General features: G+C 37.8%; 1 protein-coding gene across 4 annotated transcripts in view; it reads right to left on the reverse strand.

The window, feature by feature from the left end:
• Nucleotides 1–10,091: 10,091 nt before the first annotated feature.
• Nucleotides 10,092–24,404, reverse strand: part of GUCY1B1 (guanylate cyclase 1 soluble subunit beta 1) — a 44,233-nt gene continuing 29,920 nt past the window's right edge. For 2 of the 4 annotated variants that reach the window (XM_065837874.2, XM_071807764.1), the window contains exons 6-14: nt 22,601–22,831; nt 21,073–21,189; nt 20,099–20,232; nt 19,103–19,300; nt 18,324–18,561; nt 17,356–17,496; nt 15,104–15,258; nt 14,666–14,792; nt 10,092–11,669 (exon numbers count right to left, since the gene is read on the reverse strand). In XM_065837874.2, coding sequence (XP_065693946.2) covers nt 11,613–11,669; nt 14,666–14,792; nt 15,104–15,258; nt 17,356–17,496; nt 18,324–18,561; nt 19,103–19,300; nt 20,099–20,232; nt 21,073–21,189; nt 22,601–22,831 — 1,398 coding nt within the window. In that variant the 3' untranslated portion in view covers nt 10,092–11,612. Of the gene's footprint in view, nt 11,780–14,665; nt 14,793–15,103; nt 15,259–17,355; nt 17,497–18,323; nt 18,562–19,102; nt 19,301–20,098; nt 20,233–21,072; nt 21,190–22,600; nt 22,832–24,404 lie in introns of all 4 variants that reach the window. The other 2 variants (XM_065837877.2, XM_065837875.2) reach the window with 2 other exon arrangements.

A 24,404-nucleotide genomic window follows, 5' to 3' on the forward strand; every position in this document is an offset into this window, starting at 1 on the left:
CAGTAGAAAATTTGTCCGGAAATCATGAATATTATAAGCAAGTTAATAATTGTATTCAGCCCCAAAAGATACGTCCAATAAGGGAAATGAGATTTTTGAGGAAGAAAAAGGGGTAGTTTCAAACAGAAGAACAGTATTTCTTGTGACACTTCCAATGAAAGGTATGGTTTACACATCTGAGGAGCATCAGAAGGGCTGAGGATCCAAGCAGTTCCTGTGCTAAGGAAAAACCCAAACATTTTTCTTCTTTCTTAACCTCTGTGTCTTTCATAACATGGAACAAGAAATATACTTTCTAAACACAGAGCCTGCTACTGAGTTTCGACTCAGCAGTGAAGTTAGGCTCAGTTAATTAACCCTGACAGTAGCTTTCATCACACTCTCTCAGTTCAAAGTCAACAAGTATATTTGAGAATTCAACTGTATAATTGTAACACTGTTTTCTCAATAGAGCATAAAATATAAACACCTCCACAGATGGATCATTCATTTACATGACTTCAAGACCATGCCTTGGGTGTCCTCCAAGAAGAACACACCAGTCACTTATCAATATGGATTTCATTAACAACAAAATCCTATGCAACAACGGCTAAAGCTAGTCAAATTCTGGAAGGTTACATCAAAGATAAATTTTGACTACCAGTCTCCCTGGCTAGATTTATGAACACTACATTACCCAAAAGTTCTCTGCCTTCTAATAATCAGCTGAAAGAGGTTGAGGGTTAGTTTTTGAGATTGTTCAGCAATCAGCCATCATGACAGAATGGTTGTCCTGCCGAGAAAGCTACAAGAAGAAGGGATTTATCTCCTGTCTTCTGACTGCATACATTTGGCTATGTATTACTAACAACAGATTAATGAAATAAAGCATATGTAGAATCCATTAATTAAAAAGAATACATAGTTCACATACATCAACAGATGAATATTTGCCCTAAAGAGCACAAAGGACAGAAGAACAGACAACAGATGCCTAGCAGCTCTCAGGTTCATAAAACAAAATGACAACTCCAGCCATACTTACAGAATCAGTGCCCAACTTCTGTCCCTCTTTTTCTTGTTAAAAGTGAAAAAGTAGCAACATCACTTTGTACTGTTTCCTTGAGCACAGACGGTGCTCAAGGTGCCTCCAGCACCTTGCAAATCAGTTTCTTTCATGCAGGTCACCTACACCCAAAGAGCCACACTCCCTTTAGCACAGGACAAGGCAGGTATATCCCGCATGCAGCTGCTCATATAAGTGTCAAACAAGAAGGGCCCAAACAGGACCTAATGCTCAGGAAGCACTAGGTCTCCTTTATCCTGCAGCCTCCTGATCATGTGTTTCACCTGTCCCTGTAGGGTGGAAACAGGCATCAATGAAAAAGCCACAGCAGTGCTTAAAACTCTTCCCTGACTGAGGTGTGCCCTGGTGGGTGGGGGTTTTCATCACCCAATTCCCTGCTCAGGTTCCCTATTCCCTGATTGCTACTAAATTTTTTTGCACCAAGCCATGCACCGATAGAATTCACCCACTTGCATATCAGCCAGAAGAAAGCTGCTTTTTTATTTTTCCACAGGCAGGGAGTTTTCCAGCATGTGTTCACTGTTTAGGAGCAGGAGACATTCCAACCTGACCCAGCTACTGTAGTGAGTAATACTAATGACTTACGGATGTTTTCAAGTGCAGTGACCAAGTGAAACAACTCTGGTAAATGCAACCCAAAGTTCATGTCTGCATTATTGAGATGAATAGAAGGGGAATTGTTACAGAAATAGATGAGGGAAGGAAGCAAAGACTCTTCAACATTAGTCCATCCAGTTTATTCACATCCTTGTAATTACAGACCGAGAAGTAGTTTGAAGATGGTGGAACTATAGAACAGAAGCATCAGAATCAGGGGCTTTTGGCATACTCCAGGTATTAGCGACAGTCTGGAAATAACAGGACATTAATTTTTCTTTTTTTTTGGAAGTATTTTCAGTCGTGTCACCAATTCAGAGACACCTTCAGTAACACTTGTATTAATAGAACTTTTTCTGTATATTTGCCAGAAAGTTGTGGTCAAAAAGAACATAAGGCACAGAAACACGTGTAAAATGCACTATGTTGCATTGGGTGTAATGCTGTTGGTCAGTAGGAACTAGAAACTGCTAGCAGCGAAGTGAGAGCAGTCCGTAACAGCAGCCACTCCTGAAATGCTGACCAGTTCTTTCAACCAACCAGTTGCATTAACAGACCAGAGAAACACATCGTGGTAGTGCCCTAGTGTAGTATTGTATGCAGCAATGTTGTGGTTGCCACAAGTCTCCAGGTTCATGGAGGCAATAAAATCTTCTGCTTTGCAAGAGGAAATGACATAAAAATTCTTCTGTGAGAAACTATCCATGAAATATGAAATGAAATGCTGAGAAAGATGTGGTCTCTTAAAAAATGAAAACTAACAATTATCCCTTAAAATAAGATCTCCTTTGTAACAAGTTTTATTTGCTTCTAGGACACTTTTCTTCTAAGAGCTTCCTGTAAAGGCAGTTGTGGGAATACTGTGTGTTGCTTGGGAAAAGTTTAACTCATCTCGAATTGGGGTTGTTATGGAACACCGATGTTACATAATCCTTATCAAAAAAAAAAGTGCCATAGATCAATGGCATTTTAACCATTTCTTATGTAGATACTGGAATATTTTATGTTCATTTAAAATGATAGGTTCTGTTACCTCCTTTTACATGACAGCTGTTACAATGCAAAGTATCAACACATCCATCAGAGACAAAACATCTGGTTTGTATATTCCTGAAGTAAAATGTAATGTGCCACAAGCTGTACGGTTTTAAAGTAATATTAATACTGCCCATATTAGATGAACCAACCACAAATATCAAACTGACATCGTACCCTTTTGCTAGGATGGCAACAGCAGGGGAGGCTGACAAGACCGCGGGTGTGCACAGTCCTGCAGCCACAGCGAGCTCTTGGCCCCTTCCCTGCCTGGCAGCAGCGTCTCTGTCCCATGTTCGCAGATCACACTTCTGGGTGTCTAAGAGAAACATCTGAAGCCTTGTGAACTACCTCCAGCTGTGATCCATCTGTGGAACTGAGCTATCCCTATGGTCTGTGTTTGTTTAATCCAGAATTTGCTCACTGCCTTCAATGAGGGTTTTCCCTGGGCATTAGTTGCAAACTCTTACATGCTGAAACACAGCTAATGGTACTGCGGGCCCTGCTCTCGGTAGAGGTGACGGCTGAAGACAACAGTGATCAGCCAGAAGGACACAGAAAGACAACCTCCACCCTGGAGGAACACTGTACAATGCGTTTGTGTTCATGCCATGGCCTAACAAACATAAAGTAACTCAGCACCAAACACGGAGCCCCAGTCAATTAGCTTTTTTCCAGGGAAAGCTTTATTTTCTAATTGTGTATAAATGGATAATAAACATTAAAACACAACAGGGCAAAACTATCCAGTTCACCGTACCTTCTTCTACAGACTTCAGTTTGAAAAAGACCCAAACAAAACAGACACATTCTTCAGGCAGCTCTTGTTCCACCCTTGGATGACCTATGTGACTGTTAATGTCTTTTTTGCTGGGGTCAGGCCAAAGCAAGGCCCTACTGTTACTTTTTCCCAATGTTTTATAATATGTGATACTTGCTCTTTAACCAGTTTTGAGCTGCTGCCCAAGAAAAATTACTCTTCCCGCTAAAAATTAATGAACAACAGAAGAGAAGCTCAAACTAGTTGAGCAAATGTTGTATCAAGACATTTCTGACGATGTTGTGGTGCTTCAGTAGATGGCGTCCACTGCCAGGCCAAGCGGGATCCAGCAGAGCCAGCGCAGGTTCTGAGCAGCTGCAGGTCCTGGCTTTGGGGACAAAAGGCTCATACCGTTTGCAAGATAACACAAGTTCAGCAACCTATCTCATTGCTTCCCTTAAAGTTTCAACTGAGAAAAGGCAGGATTTCCTTTTCTAAAGTGTGTTCCTCCACCCTGTTAAATTACAATTTTACAAAGTGAATTGAAATTGTTTTTCAGATGGAGAGTATTTTACCCAGGCAGTATGAGAGTGGGACATGCAGGTATTTCTCAGGCAGGATCATATACAAAGCAACCACTACAACTTTATCCTGTCAGCCTTGCAGAACTTTTAAAATCTGTCATAACAGTCTAATATGATATCCTTTTTGTTTTCTTCCAGACTGCTGTAATGTCCTTCATAGATTACCTGGTATTATTGTAGCACCAGGGGGAGAAAATACTAGCACCCTGCAGCATTTAATTAGAAAACATGGCATCATCTGACACAGAGCAAGTTCTTCCATTAGACAAGGAGGAACATAAAACCTGGGGACTGGCAGCTGTGCCAGTGAAGAGCTCCCCCATCATATTTATGGGCTGGTTGCTGTGTGATCTCCCATGGTGCAGCAGCTTGTCATTTTGCAGGTTCTTTCTTGAACAATTAATTGGAGAGTTCTTAGCATGTTGAGACCAGAAATTAAGAAAATATAATGAGAAAGGGAATCAGTGGCTTTTTTAGAAGCTCACTTTGCCTCCTTTTGACAGGCTATGGCAGCCAGAGATTAATGTTTCCTACTGCTGCAGTGCCATGGTGCCAGGAAAATCATGGTTGAAAGATAAGGAGGTATCATATTTAAAATGTGACACACCTGGGAATGCTAAAGACAAAGGAGATTGTCTCCAGCTGCAGTGCTGTGTTTTCCACCTGAAAATACAAGTCACCATTTACCCACAGATACCACAGCAGGAAAATGAATCATGCCCAATAATGAGAGTAAGCAAAAAAACCTGTCCTAGCACAAGTATTTAATAAATAAATGTTGACTTTTTCTTGGTATCTGCCTGATAGAACAAGTAATTACAGCTTAAGAAAATACTGACATCTCCAGTTTAAAAATGTATGCACATCAAACCTTGAATTTACACAATATGAGCCGCAGATGAGAAAACAAGGTTTTTTGTAATCTGAGACACCTATTGGTCGTTCTAGTTGGAGTTCAGGTGTTCCTCTCCTGTCCATAGCTGTACCCTTCCCCGCCAATAATTGTGCTCTTAAGATTGTTCATATGTTTTATGTTAAACTGAAAAGAAGGACAGGGAGTAGAAAGTAATTACATAGCCCCTGCATAGCGCCTTCATCAGGATTAATGCAGTACTATTGTACTTATTTTCTAGGCCTCATGAGTATTGTCTTTTTGCCTGCATACAGGCTAAAGCAGCAAGGAAAGAAGAAAGGTGGCCTACACAGAAGTTAAAAGTGTGAGATAGATATATATATATATGTATTTATAAAACCTGAGGGGTAGGATACTGAGAAAGGAAGGCTTTGTGCCAAGGCATGCATCCTCACTTAGTGGGCAAGTTTCTTATGCTCTAGATCATCAAGTAACTGCCCACAATCACACCTATAATGTGACAGAAGGCAAGGCTTTCATTTCTTGAACAGGCTGCTAAATCTCTGAATGATTCACTATGCTCTCTGTGGGAAAAATATACTTAACTCTTCAACGTCCTAATACTTTTTTTCTTCTTTGAAAATCAGAGCGTTTCTGAATGCTTTGCATATGAAAATTGCCATTTATTAAGCTGACTTGCATAAACTATCTCAAAATAACAGGACATAACCTGCTGTCTTTTCTTTCAAGGAACCTTACAAACAGTGATGCGATTTTTCGCACAGTTTTGATAACACTATGCTCCTATTGACACAGGGACTGAAGCCAGCAATACTGAACTCAAACAAAGTTTTATTTTTCATCTGAAAACTATGGCCAAGTAGTTTTTGTGTGGTTTTTTTTTGTCTATATTTTATTTTTAAACAAAGGTTCAAGGACTATTGACTTAATCGGTCTCCAGTTCAGGATTAGGACTAATACCAGCTAGGCACTACGAACACTTTCAGTCTTTTGTCTGCTCAGCTATGTTCCATCATTTTAATCACAAGTCAGTTGTTTGAGCACTAGACAGGATACCACACTTATCAAAGTATAAAATCAATTTTGGAAGTCTAGAATGACCCTGAGATCCTGCAATATATAATATCACACAGGCTTCACACCAGAGGTGTCCAGCATATGAACAGATAAAAACAAATGTGTGCTAGAACTGGCTGATTGCTACAAGTTCGTAGACCCTCATCACACAAAATCGCGTCCCTTGAAAGTACAATCGTACTGTAGCATAAAATTTCTACTAAGTGCTTTATATATATTGAAATCCCCATAATCACCTCTGAAAAAAAAAAAAACAAAACAAAAAAAACAACCCAAAACCAGTAACAAAGGCAATGTCAATCTGACTGCTGGATATGTGGAGTAGTCTGGACCAAAACAAAACCTTTATAAAAAAGAACACACAGCTTCATCCCAGAATAATAATCACAAAATTGTTCTAGCATTCCCTGGCAGTCATTATCTCCAAAACAGCTACATTGGCAGGAAGAGCCATGACCATTATGATGAAAACGTACGTTAGCTTTTTCCTGCTAATAACAAACAAAGAGTGAATTAGTGGAGACAGCATGTATTGTTGTAGTTTTTCCACAACTGTCACCCAAAGGCAGCCAGAAGTCTGAAGAACAATAGAGAAAAAAAACATAGTGCCTTGTATGGGCAGCTATAGACTGGGGAAAGGAACCACTTTTTTTTTTTTCTTTACAGTTAGATTAGCACAGCTCTGTTTACTGGCTTACTACCCACTTCTCCGTCATTTGCAAGTAGGTGCACGAAATTACAAGGTTCAGACTCTCCCTCAGGAAAGAAAGGATCTTGTTAATTAAAAAATAATAACACAGACTCTCTGTATGTCCCTAGCACTCAAATAAAACAGGACTGTAAGTCCAGTAACATCCCTTTAATTGGAGATGATAAGCCAACACAGTGACTGACAGAATTCATTTACAGTTGCCCATACGCTCCTACTTGTACCACTATGCTGACTGCCTGGGGACTGTCTGGAGAACACAACTACTGAAGTATCCACAAGTTCTCATGCTGCAAGAACGTGGTGACCCAACTTTTTTTTTTTTTCCCCAATATACGATGGTTCTGGAAATGCATTCAACAATCATTTTACAGTTTGTGACAATATATGTATAGTGTTGACTTGCTTATATGGCCAATGAAAACCACATGAGGATGTGGATGCCTCAGGCCTTGCTCTGGCTTCATGGAAACAGGTGTTATTGGCAGGTGTTATTGACAAGGCTGCCAAAATTTCAGAGTACACCAGTGTATACTGCAGTGCACAGCTTGGCTGCAGCACACTCAGATGTTTATTAGCTTTACATTTTACTAGACTCTTGTTCAAACAAAAGGCTGTGGTGCCTCAGGCTCCACCCAGCTCTTATTCATATCAGACGCTAACATATTCCTTCCTATTTCCTTCTTATACATATGATTGTCCTTCAAATGTGAGCTTGTAACTAGTCAGATATGTTTTGTACTACCAGCTGCACTAAACACTGTCACCAAGTCATGAAAAAGATCTCACATAACCTAATCAGTTTTTGCACTTTTGCCTTCATGACTTCTTCCTGGAGGATGTTCTCCATATGTGGGTGTATATATATGCTTAAAACACATATATATATATGTATATAAGAGCTAAATTGACTTTTCTGGGTGCTAATAAACCATTGCTGCCAATGATGCATTTGTGAGGTAAGAATAATATCATGCAGTTCCTCTAAAATGAAATATCGCCTAATAGCAGCAGTGTGAATTAAGTGTCTTCTGGGCAACAGCTTTTACTCCTGTGCCCAGGTCTAAGACCCATCCTGCTGTCTGCTGTTCCTCCAAACCTGCAGTGAAGGTGAACAAAAAGTCCCCAGATCCTGCAAAATCCAAGTGTGCATTCAGCTGGACCTAGTGGATAGTCTCAACAGAAATCACAGGAATACGGATAAAAGACACTATTTTCATGAATAATGCATCACTCTCTTGTATCGTCAAAGTCTGCAAGCCTGCACTCTCCTAAAAGAAAATTGAGTTCTGCTTGTGTAGCTTGCTGTTTGGTCTGTCCCCACGTGTAACTTTTCAGAAACATATATGGAGTTAAAACCAGCAGTATCACACCCATACCCTTCCCATTTACTGAAGTTTCAGGACAGTTTTGAAGCTATTCTTACTTATAAAGCCTTTCTAGTTCCCTAACCAGAGTAGTACAACATTTTCATTTATTTTTGTAAGTAAAAAATGCAATAACAACTGTTGTGATAATACTGTGAATAGCTTATCCAAACGAGCATCTCATCCATTCTTTATCATTCTGATTTTTCCCCCAAAACTATCAAACGTGAAATTACATTCCCAGAGTTTGTTCACACTGAGGACTGGATTTACAGTTTTTACCTTATGGCATACAAACATAAATAAAAGTTGACTGCATAAGGCTCGTAACTTGTAACATCCCAACAGAGCCTGTGAGAAGTGTATTAGCGATTAAAATGTAAACATAGCATAATACAACCCTGTTACTATGGTAGAATTGATAATATTTTTGCTAAAAAAGTTAACACGTGTATTTTCCTACCCATATAAATTTTACAAAATCAAGTTTTGATAGAATTCCACATGGGGAAGGTCATTGAAAAGATCAACATAAAAAATATGGGCCATATTATCAAATGGCCTTGTTGGTGTGGAATTCTTTAAAATTTAACTTCTAAAGATTGACAGTATGTGTTTAACAAGCTTGCCTCAAGATTTACTGAATCCAGTGAAAGTCTTTCTGCTGTCTTTCAAGACCTGCATTAGGAAAGAAAAGTATTACATCATCCAAGAAACATTAGCAGCAATCAGACTGCTCAGCCTTGCCTTAGGGAAGCCAAGCACAGTGCCAACTTCAGGACAGCAGTAGTGTAGCAGAGTCCCTGCAAGGCCACAGCCTTTGTTGATAATACCACAGAAACCCAAACTCTTTTGCATACCTGAATTCAAAGAAAAGCATATGAGCCAGTAGATTACAAGCAGCAATGGATTTCAGGATTTGTAATTTCATTGTTTCTTTCCGCTTGTTTCAAATTTTACAAAAAATGCAAAAATAAAAGACGTATTTGTAAATGCCTCTGAAACAGACTTCAGTAATTACTCCGCCTCATGTTCCAGCAAGAGTTTCTATTGAAAAAGTAAATCACTACAGTAAAAGATGCAATAGAGCACATGTGAAAGAACTAAATTCCCACATAAGTTTTTAATTGTAAGCTGGAAGTAATATTTAAGCAAAGTATAACTTCAGTAGCTGAACACAGCATTTAAGTGAAGACCAGTTTTAGTAATAGAAGTGGTGAAGTGCCTAAATTGTATTGGTTTTCTTGAGATAAAGAGTTCTTATATGAGTACAATATATGAGCTATTATTCTAGTGCTTAAAGAAATTTGTTATATTACAGAGTAGCTTAACAGGAGCTTTAATGCTCTGTAATAAGAAGGTAAAATATAAACTCAGATCATTATTGGAGTTTTCTGGCATGCCATGTTCCCTCAGCTTGAAGTGTAATACAGAAACTTAATTTACTGCCCCTCTATTTGCATGAATTATGTCAATGCACAACCACAGCCATCACACATCCCATGTCTTTGGGAGTCACCATTAAAGTTTTGGTAAGCTTGACCAACTTCAACTGCAAATTGCTGTTGTGTAGTCACTGAAGCGAGGGCAACCTCTCCTGGAGCGCTGGGGTGCGTTGCTGTCCAACAAGATGATGGAAAGGAATGTCTGTGGCCTCCTCTCTTCGTCTGCCATTCCTAAAGCTTTGGCTGGCAATGTACATCCTGCTCAAAGTGGATGGCTAATCATTGTTGATTGTTAAATATTTCCCAAGAGTTTCAAAGGAACCTATGTATTTTTGTGACCTCATCTACTATTTCTGGAGCATTAATCTGTGCATATTGAACACCACTTTAACCTGACAATGTGATTCATTAACTTGAAAGTGGAAGACTCTTGGACATTTGCAAACATTGGAACAATGACGTGGTAAATTATTTAAACTTGGACTTCAAATTATGGAATGAAGAACACACTTGCTTTGTATCAAACAATGAAATAAAGCTTTCACCGAAAAGAAAATCCCAAAATTTCTGTAAGTCAGTGGAAAAAATAATTTATTGCAATTTCTTTTGCACATTAACACGAAACATTTATACATATATATTCTGTGCTGATAAGGTATACTAGATACAGTTTTTATACACAAAGTAATTGCACTACCCTATTTTATAATGCAAATATTCAGAAATTATCAGTCAAATAAGAATGGATATTATTCACATAACAATGCACTGTATATTGAAGTTATGGCAAGTCTATGCATCTAAAACCTCGTCCACTTTTACTAACTGTATCAGCTGATAAAAGACACTATGTTCCCTTACAAGCTTTACATCCCTTAATTATGCCATGATGCCTACAATATTATCAGGTCCTCCCAAGGAATAAAGTATGGTTATTTCTGAAAATCAGAGAGACCAAACCAAAAGGGAACCATGAAAACCACATCCTGGCAGCTTGCCTTTCCATTCTGGGGTCCCCATCAGGAAAGAATCAAAGCATTACAGGTGGTCTAAAATTGTCCAGCAATCTATTATTAACATGACAACTTAATTCAGTTAATACAAATCAATGACAAATACACTGCAAGTGAACAGCATTTCAGTAGAAGTACATTGGCACATGCTTCAAAGGGCAGTATCAGACAAACAACTGCACCCTTTCAATACAGAAAATGTTTACATAGTGTCTACAAAGGGAAAATGCAGGATGGTATCAAAAGAGAAACCTTTTTCTAACCAGGAATTTACAGTGCATCAAGTGTTATTCACAAAATGAATGGGAAGCATGGTAATAGCAGAACTAAATCTGATAAACAGCATTTATACAATGGTTTTCATAATGCTACTTCAGGTATTATTCTTTAAAATAGTTCTTCAGGTTCATTGTTCTGCCCAACAACTGAAATACCTATCTTTCCAGAAATGTCACTGATTTATGTAACCACTATACTTCAGAGATGAAGATGAACATGTGAAGTATCAGTTTGGTTAGTTGTGGCGTGCGTACTACAAAAGTTTTATCTGGTGGTAGGAAGTGCCACATGAATGACATGCAAAAATGCATATCAAAAAAACAGAAAGCTTGAAATACATGCTCATAGCAGAGATATAACAATACCAAACATTAAGAAAAATGAAACAGCAAGCAAGTCTGGAGAAAAAATGGTGAGTATGATTTCAAGAGCAGGGCAAAGGACAATGGTACTGCATGTGGCAATGGGAGATACGATGTGAAGTAACATCTGTAACTCAACCTTACTGCCTGCAACCTACGTGAAGACAGTACTGCACCCTATCCAGCATCCTCTTCCTCTTCCCTCAGCTCAGAAAGCATCTCTCTCTGTCTCCTTGAGTGCATGCAAGTAGAATTTGAGAAGTAAGAGATTTTCTTTGAAGCAACAACATGGTGAGTCAATGCAGCGATAGAATACATTTTAGAACTTGCAACCAATATCAGTAAATAATCAAAATAATAAAACACAGCATAGGTAACACACATATTTCTTTTGTAGAAGTTGTATGTAGGAACGTAACAATTCCTACATGCCCTGATGAACTAACAGTTCTGACTGAGATACTTTAACTTGATCCCGTCAGTGATGTGGAGACAAGGCTGAAGAGAAAGATAACTGAAAGTGAGGAATGATGGAAATTGCAGGTTCTCTGCAAGCTTTATTTTTCACAACAAATCCGTTTCTCAAGAGAGAAACTGCAGCTGAACCTCTGTTAAAATAATAATCACAGTAATAGTTAAACTTGTAACATGCAAACAAGCAGATGCAAAATGAGTAATTGACCACCATTGCTTTTGTTCTATATATTTTTCTGATGCAATTCTAATTTTCTCTGTAATGGTATCATGGAAGAGACATCTTAAGTGGAAAAAAGTAAAGGAGCAGCACTCCAAAGCAACACTGATCCTTGTAAATCAGGTCTTTCTCAGAAGTAACTACTGCTCATGGTGACTGGTAAATAGAGATGGCAACTAAGGAACCAAGTTTGAGGTATGCTGAGCTGCTCCAACCCTGTCATTTCCTACAGGCCTCACAGAGAGACAGCATATTTTAAGCCTTGGTTTCACACCTCTGTGCCAGCTCTAAGTATTTTGTCCTCTTTGTTCACCATATACTAATTATCGGGCTTCAGGATAAAATATGTTGATAGATTTGCAAATGCTGAGCTAATCACTAGATAAGAGATTTAACAAAAAGAGGAATAAATCACTACTGTGAATGTATCCTAGATGTAAAGATACTGGAGAGGTAGAAAACTTCACAGTAAAAGAATAATCAGCAGAAGTATCTTCAGGATGATTTAAGAAATATTTTCATGTTTACTTCTATAAGCCACTTCTTCCAGTATTGTGGAGTGACCTTTCAGGAAATTTGCCATATAGTTTCTGAATATATGTTAACATGCTATACTTATTGTTATGAACAGCCCTCCCAAAATTAATGGCACTGCACATAATACATTAGCACATTTTTGTGTTTGAAAGGTCAGAGAGAATAAGACTCTGAAAAGAAAATCAAGACTACACCATTGCCTAAAGCAAAGTGATTACTCTGAGGTAATCAAACATAAAAAGTTGGTTATCTGATGTATGTTTTTTGATTACAACTATTATATACAGCCTATAAAGTGCCAGAGATAACATGAAAAGTACTTTTACATGACAAACTGCAAACAGTTCAGAAAATCTTAGAGTAAAAGTCAGTGCATCTTTTTGTGTATGGACAGATAAAATTGTGCAGAGAGTGGAAAAGAATTAAAAGATTAGAGGATTATATTATTTCACCTTTCAAATTCACCTCTGACAAAATTATTATCAGTTCCACATGAATGTATCTTTCTAGTCTCCTCCCAAACTTACTACAATTTAGAAGCGATACCTATGATGGGAGAAGTCCTATCTATAAGAATTACATGTATATCTGAAGGTCAGAATTAACAAAAATAACAAAAGTCAGAGAGCCTTTGAGTGTGCTTAAACTGTGAGTCTTAAGTGCTGCTGAAAATCAGTCTAACAGCGTTTTTCTGTCAGGTTTATTCCTGCGCCCCTGTTCTCCTCTAAAAAGCTCAATTACTAGAAAACGGCATCAGCAAGTACCTTTCAGGACTGTTGTGACAATTAAAAAACAACTGTCGTACAACAGATCTAAAATGAAATTGTAGTATCTAAAATTCTAAACTATTTGAATCCTATATTCATGTTAAACACATGTGAGGCTGAAACAAGGAAAATACCCACCTGATTCAGTACCCCTCTGAAATTTTACATTTAAAATTACAATGTGCCCTGCTACAAATGACAGAATATAATTTAAAATGCAGAAAAAAGTGAAAGGTGTTTCATTAAAATATATTTTAAATACAAGTATAGATTTGAAAGAATGGTAGCCATGTGAAATTATTGTTAACCTTGACATAAAATAAAAATAGAAAAGTATTATCAAAAGTGGCACCCAAAACATTATTGTGAGTAATATATACTAAAATACAGACTTCAGCAGAATTAAAGCACAAGTTCTTCCCTGAAGTTCAGCACTGGGGGTTAAAACTGGGAGTTCCCACTAAAAAGTCATTATTCATACACTTGGGTACCAGTGGTAATAAATCCAGATTAGATCTCTTAAAGACCCCAAACAGTTTAACAGCCTAAATTTAATTTTCAGAAGCACATGACTATTCAGATATGTAATTAATGTCAATATTTTAGCCAAGTTTTTTTTTAAGATTAAATACATCAGCTTAAAACTCTTTATATTATTTTAGGACAAAATTCAGGCTGTGTAAATTAATATGCTTTTTTTTTTTCTTCCCTGTGGCAATGGGTGGAATGTATGCACCTGCTCAGCTATCGCAAATCAGCTGGCATACTGTTACCTCATCAAGTGTCTAAGTTTGTAGCACACTTATGAGTCCAGATCTCATTGGCTTTTAATGAGATCTTGGTTAACACAGGTCCAGACTTCTGAAATTGAGGCATAAGCTTAAAGAGCACCCAGTGCTTGAAGAGCTTTTAGAAGAGGATATAGGCTCATATGTCATTTAGAAGAAATTGTTTTCATCATGGTAATTTCTAAAGCAAGACCTCTATCACGCAACAGCCTCTGAACAAGCAGATCTGGGGTTACCAGACACCACACACATCAGGTGTGAACCTGCCTGCAAGCTGTTGCTAGACCGTTGTCTAAATATTCGAAGGCACATTTATTCATTCACTGTAAGGAAGCAAATGGTGAATTTTGAAGTGCTAATAACCAGATGTAAGCTAAACAGGAATGGACATTATATTGCAAAATCTAGTACAGTGGAGAAATCTGTAAGAACGAGATATAAATATTTAAACACTTAGCATTCCCTCAAGGACTTTTCAAAACACAAAAGTATTCTTTTGGGGACTGCACAAACTGCAAAGACAAATAATCAAGGACTTTGATGTGCTGTCAAGATAGTAAACACATTAATGAAATAGCATACAAAACCCTTCCTTTTTTTTAGGGAACATTTAGTTTTGCAAATGCAAATGGATCTCAGTGGTTTAGATTAAATTTGTCATGTTTATGCCTTGCTTAAAAAAAAAAATTACACTTTGGTTAGTCATACCTCTGTCTCTGTACTCTTCCTGGACAAAAACCAAACCTGCATTGGTTCTTTTTTACCCTTCATAGAAACTGGACCCCTGTACTCCAGGTGGAACTGAGGATCTGAATTTTCTGGTGTCATGAGACACCTGAAATTGAAAAACAAAACATGTAAATGTGTGTACTGTGCCTCCATGCCACAAACTATATAAAATACTGAACATGCTACAGATAGGTGAGCAAATTAACAAAAGAGTCAAATATATCTCTAGATCATTATTATATTTGCATATCAATAACAGTATATCATAATGCAGTCTGCCATATGGTTTCAAGGGAACTCATGTACTTAAATAATGTGTTGGGGGAGTCCTGTCATTTTCAACTCCACAGGTACTTTCATCTTATGCTCTTACTTCTTTTAAGATATCAACACTAATAAAAGTACTGCACCACTCACCTGTAAGTATATTCAGAGACGTTGATCTTTCCCTTTTCTCCAGTAGTTTCTGTTCTGCTTGTTAGATTGACGGTATTTCCAAAGAGACAGTAACGTGGCATCCTCTGGCCTATGACACCTGTGACTACCTCACCAGTATGGATTCCTATTGTTATCTTTAGAAAGAAAAAATAAGGTTTGAATATTCAAAATCAATGTAACTAATCTGATGCTTCTGACTAAACACAGGTATTATGCCATTTCTATCTACTAGAGTTTATTTTTTCAATGTGCCCCTCTTACTCCTTCAAAGCCTTGCGTTTTGTGTCACTTTTTTATTGCAGTGCGGTGTCATGATCCGCCAATCACATGAAAGAACAAACTCCATATTTTTCCAACATGCACCATGCCATGCTGCTATTATGTACTGTGAAATTAAAGAAAGTGGAAATAGAGGCATACTCTGCAGGTCTGTGTTTATGAGTGCTGAGAAGATGTAGAAATGGATGGTGTACGTCAAGAGAAAAAGACGTTTCCCAGAGGAAACATCATGGTATTTTGCATTTAAAAGATCAAGAGATAAGACAGGGGTATGGAGAAACTCACTCTTATAGAACATTACAGTTATTGTAATGCCCCACATCAAACCTTCTCACTTCTTTGCCCAATGACAAAGTGAAGTGTACAGATCTAAGCCAGGTGCGGCACCAATAATATTCATAGAAATATGCATCACATTCATTACCTATTTTGGTCTCACAATGCTCTGATGAGGACAGGTCAATGCAGGCTCCCCCAGTTATGTATTAATGCCACAACATCTTCATAAAATTCCACAATGAGTGAACTTCCACTAATATCCATTGTTGCCAGTAACCACTGCCAGAACTGCCTATGGAACTCTACTGTTCTTTTTAATGCAATATTTTCTCATGCTGACATGAGGATCTGAAGCATGATCAAAAACATCAGTAAGAGAATACTATTGTTCTGTTCATTGAGATGAAGCCGACTCAATAAACTGTATTTGATGCACCATGGAAATTTGTTGAATAGATAGAAATGATTGGAAAAAAGACATAAAGGACGCAGATCTAATTTGGTCCTTTAAAAGGTTAAGCAGAATAATTAGATTATAAGGTCTGGGAATTACACATGTCACATCTATGTGTGACTCCTCATAATATTAATATAACATAACATAACATAACATAACATATAACATAACATAACATAACATAACATAACATAACATAACATAACATAACATAACATAACATAACATAACATAACATAACATAACATCTATTATTGTATTAATATATTTATTATTTATATTAGGAGGAGTAACTGACACACCAGAAGGCTGTGCTGCCATCCAGCGAGACCTGGACAGGCTGGAGAGTTGGGTGGGAGAAATGTAATGAAATATAACAAGGGAAAGTGTAGAGTCCTGCATCTGGGCAGGAACAACCCCAGGTTCCAGTATAGGTTGGGGAATGACCTATTAGAGAGCAGTGTAGGGGAAAGGGATCTGGGGGTCCTGGTGGACAGCAGGATGACCATGAGCCAGCACTGTGCCCTTGTGGCCAGGAAGGCCAGTGGCATCCTGGGGTGTATTAGAAGAGGGGTGGGTTAGTAGGTCGAGAGAGGTTCTCCTTTCCCTCTATTCTGCCCTGGTGAGACCACACCTGGAATATTGTGTCCAGTTCTGGGCCCCTCAGTTAAGAAGCACAGGGAACTGCTGGAGAGAGTCCAGTGCAGGGCAACAAAGATGATCAAGGGAGTGGAGGAAAGGCTGAGGAGATGGGTCTCTTTAGCCTGGAGAAGAGGAGACTGAGGGGTGACCTTATTAATGTTTACAAATACATAAAGGGTGAGGCTCCTCTTGGTGACAACCAATGGTAAGATAAGGGGCAACGGGTGCAAACTGGAACACGAAAGGTTCCACCTATATATGAGAAGAAACTTCTTCTCAGTGAGGGTAACAGAACACTGGAACAGGCTGCCCAGGGCAGGTTGTGGAGTCTACTACTCTGAAGACATTCAAAACCTGCCTGGACACATTTCTGTGTAGCCTCATCTAGATGTTCCTGCTCTGGCAGGAGGATTGGACTAGATGATCTTTTGAGGTCCCTTCTAACCCCTAACATTCTGTGATTTGTAGATATGTACTCAAAATCTAACCATACCAAAGCTTGCGTGGCCTGGACTTCATCATTATCATCATCTCGAAGAATGGGCTCTTCATTCAAGCCCACACATTTACTGACCTGTACAGGCTCACCATCCACTTGAACTTGGCCTGCGATTTCCATCATATCCAATGCCAGGTGGCAAATAGATCGCGCATGATGAATGCAAGGCTCTGGTAGACCACTCACTGTCATATACTTGTCCCCAACTGTTTCCACCTATCAATATATATATTTTTCAATTACTTCATTATCATGGGCTTTAGAGTACTAGAATGGACATAGCGCTTCCTTCAGGAGTGCTTGTCCTTTCAAATAGTCTCCCTTCACTTTCATTCAAATCACCCTAAATCCCGTAATCTCTGCTCGTTATTGAGGACAACTGATCATATGCCAACAACATAACAAAATGACACTGATGGTGTGAACTGGAGGCTTTCTTTTGGGGTCTTCTGAATTTCTGTAGAAACTGAGCACTATGTTTTGATTCACATCCTTGATTCACTTGGTACTGGATGTAAAACTGATTTCCAGTAAAAGCTAAGCATGAATCTTCTACATATAAACATACAAGCATACACGTGTACATCTATATGGGATATCTATATATTTCTCTACCTATCTACTGCTATAGCCGCATCTGCAACTACACCTCAGTCCTAATGAATGAATGAAAGAAATTCACATTGAATAACCAAATCATTTACAACTAAAAGACCCAGGTATACGACTGAAAAACTTAAAGCACAGGGCTAGCAGAACCACAAATTGCTTGTATAGGTGCTAAACGTGGAAGTAGATTTTTATATCCACCTAATGGCTGACTGCAGACATCCTGCTGAGGAGTGAGCCATTTATGTTTCATCAGACATTTAGAGATAATCAACATACTCTTCTTTAGCTATTTAATATTAGATAACAAAATTCAAAGACTGAGAACATAACTATTTTTTTTGAAAAGCCTAAAATCCAAAGGATTGAAAAGAATGACGATAATATATTATTGACAAGTCACAGATTAAATACATTGAAACTAATCTGCTTACCTTATAGACAAATGGATTCCTTCGTGAATCAGTCAGAATATCAAATCTTGTGTAAAGATCATTTAGAAGATTAACAATCTTCATGGCTCCCTCTCCAGAGGCATGTTTACTACAGAAGGCATTGAATCCAACAATGCCACTGAAAAGAATGGTGACATTGTCGTAGCGTTTGGCTGGAACAGGACGCTTGTGTCTCAGCTCATTTGCCACTGATGGTGGTAGAACAGAGTACAGTAATCTAAATGTGTAAGAAAAGAAAGGCAGGAGCAAAACAGAAAGAACTATTAGAACTGTACAGACTACTTTCAAGACTTATAACATATCTTTTTCTGTTCTATTAACCTATGAGCATGGCAGTCCAGAAAGACAAAGCCATCTACAGCTGCGTCACCGAACTCTGTCAAACAGTACCACTTGGACGTTCATCAAATTTGTCTTGGCTACAGGGACTGCATGTAAGAACATTTGCAAAACTACTGTTTTAGGTAATCCATGAAGCAAAGAAGATTGTCAGTTCAATTCTCCTAACTTTCCTTATCAGAGACAGAGCCATCAAAACACCCGTGCATTTAACATCCTAGACTATAGATGACATTTGACAAGCTACATAAAGAAATACCCTATGAGGTGTTAAAGTAAAATTCTATTTTTTTACTCCAAAATTAACAGCCTCGAGTATCTCCTATTCCTTCCAAGATTCTGTTGTTTTTTGAAGAAGGTAGCTATAAATAATACATTGCTGTGACTGTTCCAGTTCAAAATCAGGATTTGGTTCTTACGTGTCTGTCTTTTTCTTTTCATCTTCCAGTGCACGCAGTGTGTGCTGCAGCCTGTCGGTGAGGATCTCAAGCTCTTGAGTCAGTTTATATTCCTCTCTGAACTGCTCACCCAAAAGAACCAGATCACGGGTCGCATCATGCAATGGAATATCACTCAGATATAAACCTCTTCTAGTTAAATCATCCAAGTTCATCACACTGCAATGTGGAGAAATAAATACAATAAAACTTGCCAAAGGAGCGTTTAAAACTCAAATGAACAGCAGAGACTGCTGAATAAGAAAAGAAAGCTTATGCCTCTGAACTTGTGATGAGCTGTACCACACATCCCTTCTACAACATTTGTGTTCATTCCTGTTAACACCTGGCTCTTGAGTTTTGCATTTAAACACAGAATTCTCATTGATGAGTTCCTTTAACATATCGAATGTACATACTTCAATACATAAATATGAGATTACACTAAGATACCCTCTTCCCTTTCTGTCTTCATCTACTCTGCCCCTTTTATACAGGAGATTAACGTATCATAACTGTGTAATCTGATGTGTTAGCTCAACATGGCCTTAGCTAAAGAAGCACTCAATTCAATCCCCCATTCCAACCACTTCTTTAAAATCACCACTGCTCTATTACACTAAAACTACTTCAAAAATATATGAATCCACAGAGGAAACCAAATCAATTTGACATTTCTTAGCACTCTCAGAGTAAGAAACAAAGGACAAAACTTGCCAAAAAACATGGAATCATGAGGAATTCCCATTTGTACAAACAGGGTCAGTCCGTCCCAATGTTTATATTGAATTATTTAATAATTCAATAATTTAATAATTCAATAATGTAAATGCTCCTCCCTCTTTTAGTATAAACATAACAAAGTCTACAAAATCAATACGTGAACCAATTAATCTCTGTAGTACTACTCTCGTGTTTTTAAAATTAGAAATTGTAAAATGAAAATCAATTTTATAGAACTCTTAAGGTTTGAAGTACCTTGGTGAACAAAGGAAGAGAATGCTATCTGCTTCAGGCAAGTAGATCATTTGCCCTTTCAGGCGCAGGCAGCTGATTTCTGTGCCAGTCAGTTCATCCTCACACTCCAGCTTTTCCACATCCAGCAGCCCCTCCTGGTGATGAGAAGTCACAGTTACATAAGGGCAATGGTACATGTGTTATGCGCCAGGCCATGTATGTAAGGGTCTTCACTGTGAAGGCAGTCAGAATGTTTGGAATAGAGTTACAGCCTACATTAAAAACCAATCAATTTCTAATATGAACACCATACACTACCTATATTTTGACACCGTGATTTGCTACCTTAAAGACAGAAAGCGTGGTATCTGCCTTTACATTCATGTTCATAACTTCTTGTTTTCTTCTGTGTCATTTCCTAACAGTAGTTTGACTAAAGTATTGACTATTCTGTGAAGTTGTATATGTGCCTGGAAGTATCTCTAAGAAAGCTTGTTGGTTTCTCTCAGGTCCAGTTTTCTATAAATAAACAGGCTCTTAGACATAGTGGGTGCTACTCTACATGCTGTATTCATTCATGTCATCTGTCTCCTCTCCTCCACTCTTTACAGAAAAGGACACAGAACTGTGTATGAACGCACAGGCCCAAGCAAGAACACATTTCATGTTTGTCTCACACACTGTTATGAAGCAAAAGTAAACGTAATTAATTGCTTTTCTACAGTTACTTTCGTACAATACTATATAATGGGTTGGCCCATTGCAAGGAAACAACAGACATTAAGTATATGTACTTCAACATCCCTATAAAGCGTTCTACTTAGCAGCTACACATAAATTCACAGCTCTGACTTTTCCTTGGCTAAAGACTCAAAAGGGACTGAGCGTACTATAGTGCAAAGAATTTTCTTTGAAGACTTCTGAGCTTTCAGCACTTCTTATCTCTCCAAAACGTACGTACTTAAAGAAAGGCCAGGTGAATATTCTCTAGTTACCTTAGTCCTCAGTACAAAGACTGTATTGATATGTGAGAGGATCCCATGGAAACTAATATCAATATGAGGCCGGACCAAGGAGAAAACTGACAAAAGACTGCAATTTCCTGGCTGCAGCTAGAATTGAAAAAAGAAAATAAAATGTTATGTTTTATAATAAAAATATGCATGGAGTAATTATATTCAGTTTGCTTAGATGACAATAATGAATGGAAGAGAACATACACCTTATGCATTTCTTCATTAAAACACAAGGTTTTTAAATTAAGGACTTTACACCAGAAGTATACCACCTTTCAAGTGCAATTCTACTCTGCAAAATGACTTTGTAAAATAGTGTTAGACTATCACATTTGTTATCTGTCAAACTGTTTCTACTCTATAGTAAAAAAATTATTTCAGTGTCTTCCTCTTAAGTGACCTCCTTCAAACTCCCTTTTCAATACTATGTTCTCTAAAGCATCAGCTCTGATAATAAGGATTCTGACAACCATCCTCAGTAGGCTGAATTGTTAGTTATAGCCACTCAGTGAATACCCTTGGGAAAAATCTGGCAGAGCTACTTACAAAGCTCTTCTTTCAAATCTTTCTGCAAAATTCAGAGAGAAACCACCAAAAACAAATTGCAGAAAAAGCAAATAACATAAAATTGCATTTGAAAATTATGTCAATGATTCAGAGTCACCATGGTGTGTGCAACATTAGCTGCCCTAATTGTAAAGATCATTCAGTGTTTTTATCATCTTCCTTTTTGCTTCTCTCATTTACTGCTTTTACCTGTTGCCTATTTTTCGAAAAAATAAGCATCTTGTTCAGGCAAGAACTGAGGTATCCTATTCATCTACAGAATACATAATATTAAATGGACCTCTGAGTATTCTTTTTCTGTTAATCAGAGGAAATCACAGCAGCTGCATTCAGTTGAGAACACAGGTTTATATATACCACAAACATAGTTTAGCTCATCTTAGTTAATACTGATATGATACTTTTGATGCACAAGCCAAGAAAGTATGTTATAATTTTGGTTATTCTGCTCTTCAGTTATTGTGCATCTGACAGCTTAAGTATTTGAAGGCATTACTGTCAAGTAATATACTTAGGCTGCTACACTACACAGTAGTACAGGCAAGACCATTTCCTGAACCCCAGGCCAAGTTGTACTGACTGTCTCACATTCACTTTAAAGAGTTATCTGCCACTTTCATAGCAAATGTATCTTGAAGTGAGCTATAAGAAAGAATCTGGTATCAAGCTAACACTTGAATTGTGGGGATGATCAGCTGAAGCTTATTTTCTTACTTCACATGGACATGATCATAACAAACAGAGATGTTGTAGAATTAGGGCTATTTTCACAGTTCTTTTACAAACAAGAGGAGCACAACACAGTAAATTTTACACACTTACCTGGGAATGCTGTTTAGATAGAGAACCCTAAATCTACTTTATTCATCTTTACAATAAACCTGTGAAGCATGTAGCATTAGGAATCTCTCTGACTATTCATGCATGAGAATCATCTAACCTGTGGAAGGACTCTGTATATAGCATTGCCACACTGCGTGACCACCAGATCTCTGTCAAATATTATGTGGAAAGGAAAGGCCTTGCAGAAAGTATAGGGACTGATGCGAGACTCTTGGGTACCATTTTCTTCAAATCTGTCAAGGTCTTCATAGTAGTCCTCTTCTTTAGACTCTTTCTCTTCAATTAAAAATTGAATGTGGTCACATTCCTCATTTCTCTGTTGAATAACCTAGAAAAATGAAGCAAAAATGAAAACTGAAACCTGTGCTACTCACTAACTACTGGAATGCTACTATGAAGACAGGAATATATTTAGAGCAGAAAGATGAATTAAAGAATGATCTTTGTATCTTGAAAAACACTGTATTCTAATAAGCATTTCTGATTTTAGAGAGTCTTTATAATTCAAGGTGAATAATTATGTCTTTGCTCAGCCACAGTTCTTTCTGTGAACAAAACACTGAATATCACCCAAATACAATTTAGAAAGCTTGAGTGAAATGCACATCCTGAAGTCAGGGGTCAATGCTCAGGTTACGCTTGCTTTTACCAGCACCTGCCGGGAAACAGGACCCTCCCCTTCCCTTGAATGAACCTGTGGCAAGTAACGAATTACACAGACCGCTTAAATCCTTATTTTGCTGAAAGCTGTTTGCAATGTCATTAACACCACAGCAAACACAGCTGCCAGAGGACGGGCATGTCACAGTCAGCCAGAAGAAAGATGGATGCAGCAGATGTTTTAATACAGAGTCCTTACACATTTAGGTACATGGTAAGATCAGAACCAACAGATACAACTGAAAGCAATGACAACCTTCTCCAAGCTGCATTCCATATTAAATGGGTCATCTATGTGAACAGAATCTTAAGTAAGTGTCTTCAATACAGTATTTCACACTTTAGTCATTTTACGCGAAGTTAGTAAAAAAAAAGAAATTAATAGGGATTATTTTGCTTGCAGTGAGAGTCATGTATTGCAGTATAAATAAAGCTAATAACTAATGGAATCCCATAAATTACCTTGAGAAGCCAAACTCACCTCTTCTCAAGTTTAATTAGATTTAATGACTGAAACAGAACAATTCTATTTACACAGTATTGTTCAGCAGCAACTTTTTGGAACATGTTGAACCTGATTCTACTTTCATGTAGAGTCTGATCCTAAAGTCACTGAAGCAAAAAAAAGACTTCTTAAAATCTCTAATGCATCCTGATTCTGCCTTTTACAAATAGTCTAACCACAAAGATGAACAGTTACAATAAGAAAACAGAACAGATATGCACAAACCCTTGCGCTTGATTCCCAAGATGTTTAGTTTATTAAATATATCTCCTCCACAACTGTCAGCCATGTTAGCTGATGTTGGGGAATGCTGATATCTTTATTTGTTCCTACAAAAATGAAGGAGTGTAAAACAACAAAACAATGTTTTATTGCTAAATGATGCGTAATTGAAGAAGGTAGTGTTCCTCAATCTCCTATCTGATTACTCATTTAAAGGAGAGATTTTTCTGAAGGACAGTTCAGAGCAGAAGGCCGATTTAGGTGCTCTGTACCATGTGCTCCATTACTCTTCTCTTTCTATTGCATATATCAGTAACTTAGAGAAAGATCAACCTAACAGATTTACCAGCTAATGTAGATCCCTAAAGCTGGATGTATGAACAAGTTCAAATGTTAATGATGATAAAACTTAATTTCCCCAAGAAACTGCATTGGTAATCCATATGGCAGTGTGTGGCAAAGAAAAGTGGGAAATTATGAGTTAAGAAGAGGTAAACCTCAGAAAGAATATGTG

The sequence above is a fragment of the Patagioenas fasciata genome, chromosome 4 (assembly GCF_037038585.1).
Source record: "Patagioenas fasciata isolate bPatFas1 chromosome 4, bPatFas1.hap1, whole genome shotgun sequence".
Classification (NCBI taxonomy): Eukaryota; Metazoa; Chordata; class Aves; order Columbiformes; family Columbidae; genus Patagioenas; species Patagioenas fasciata.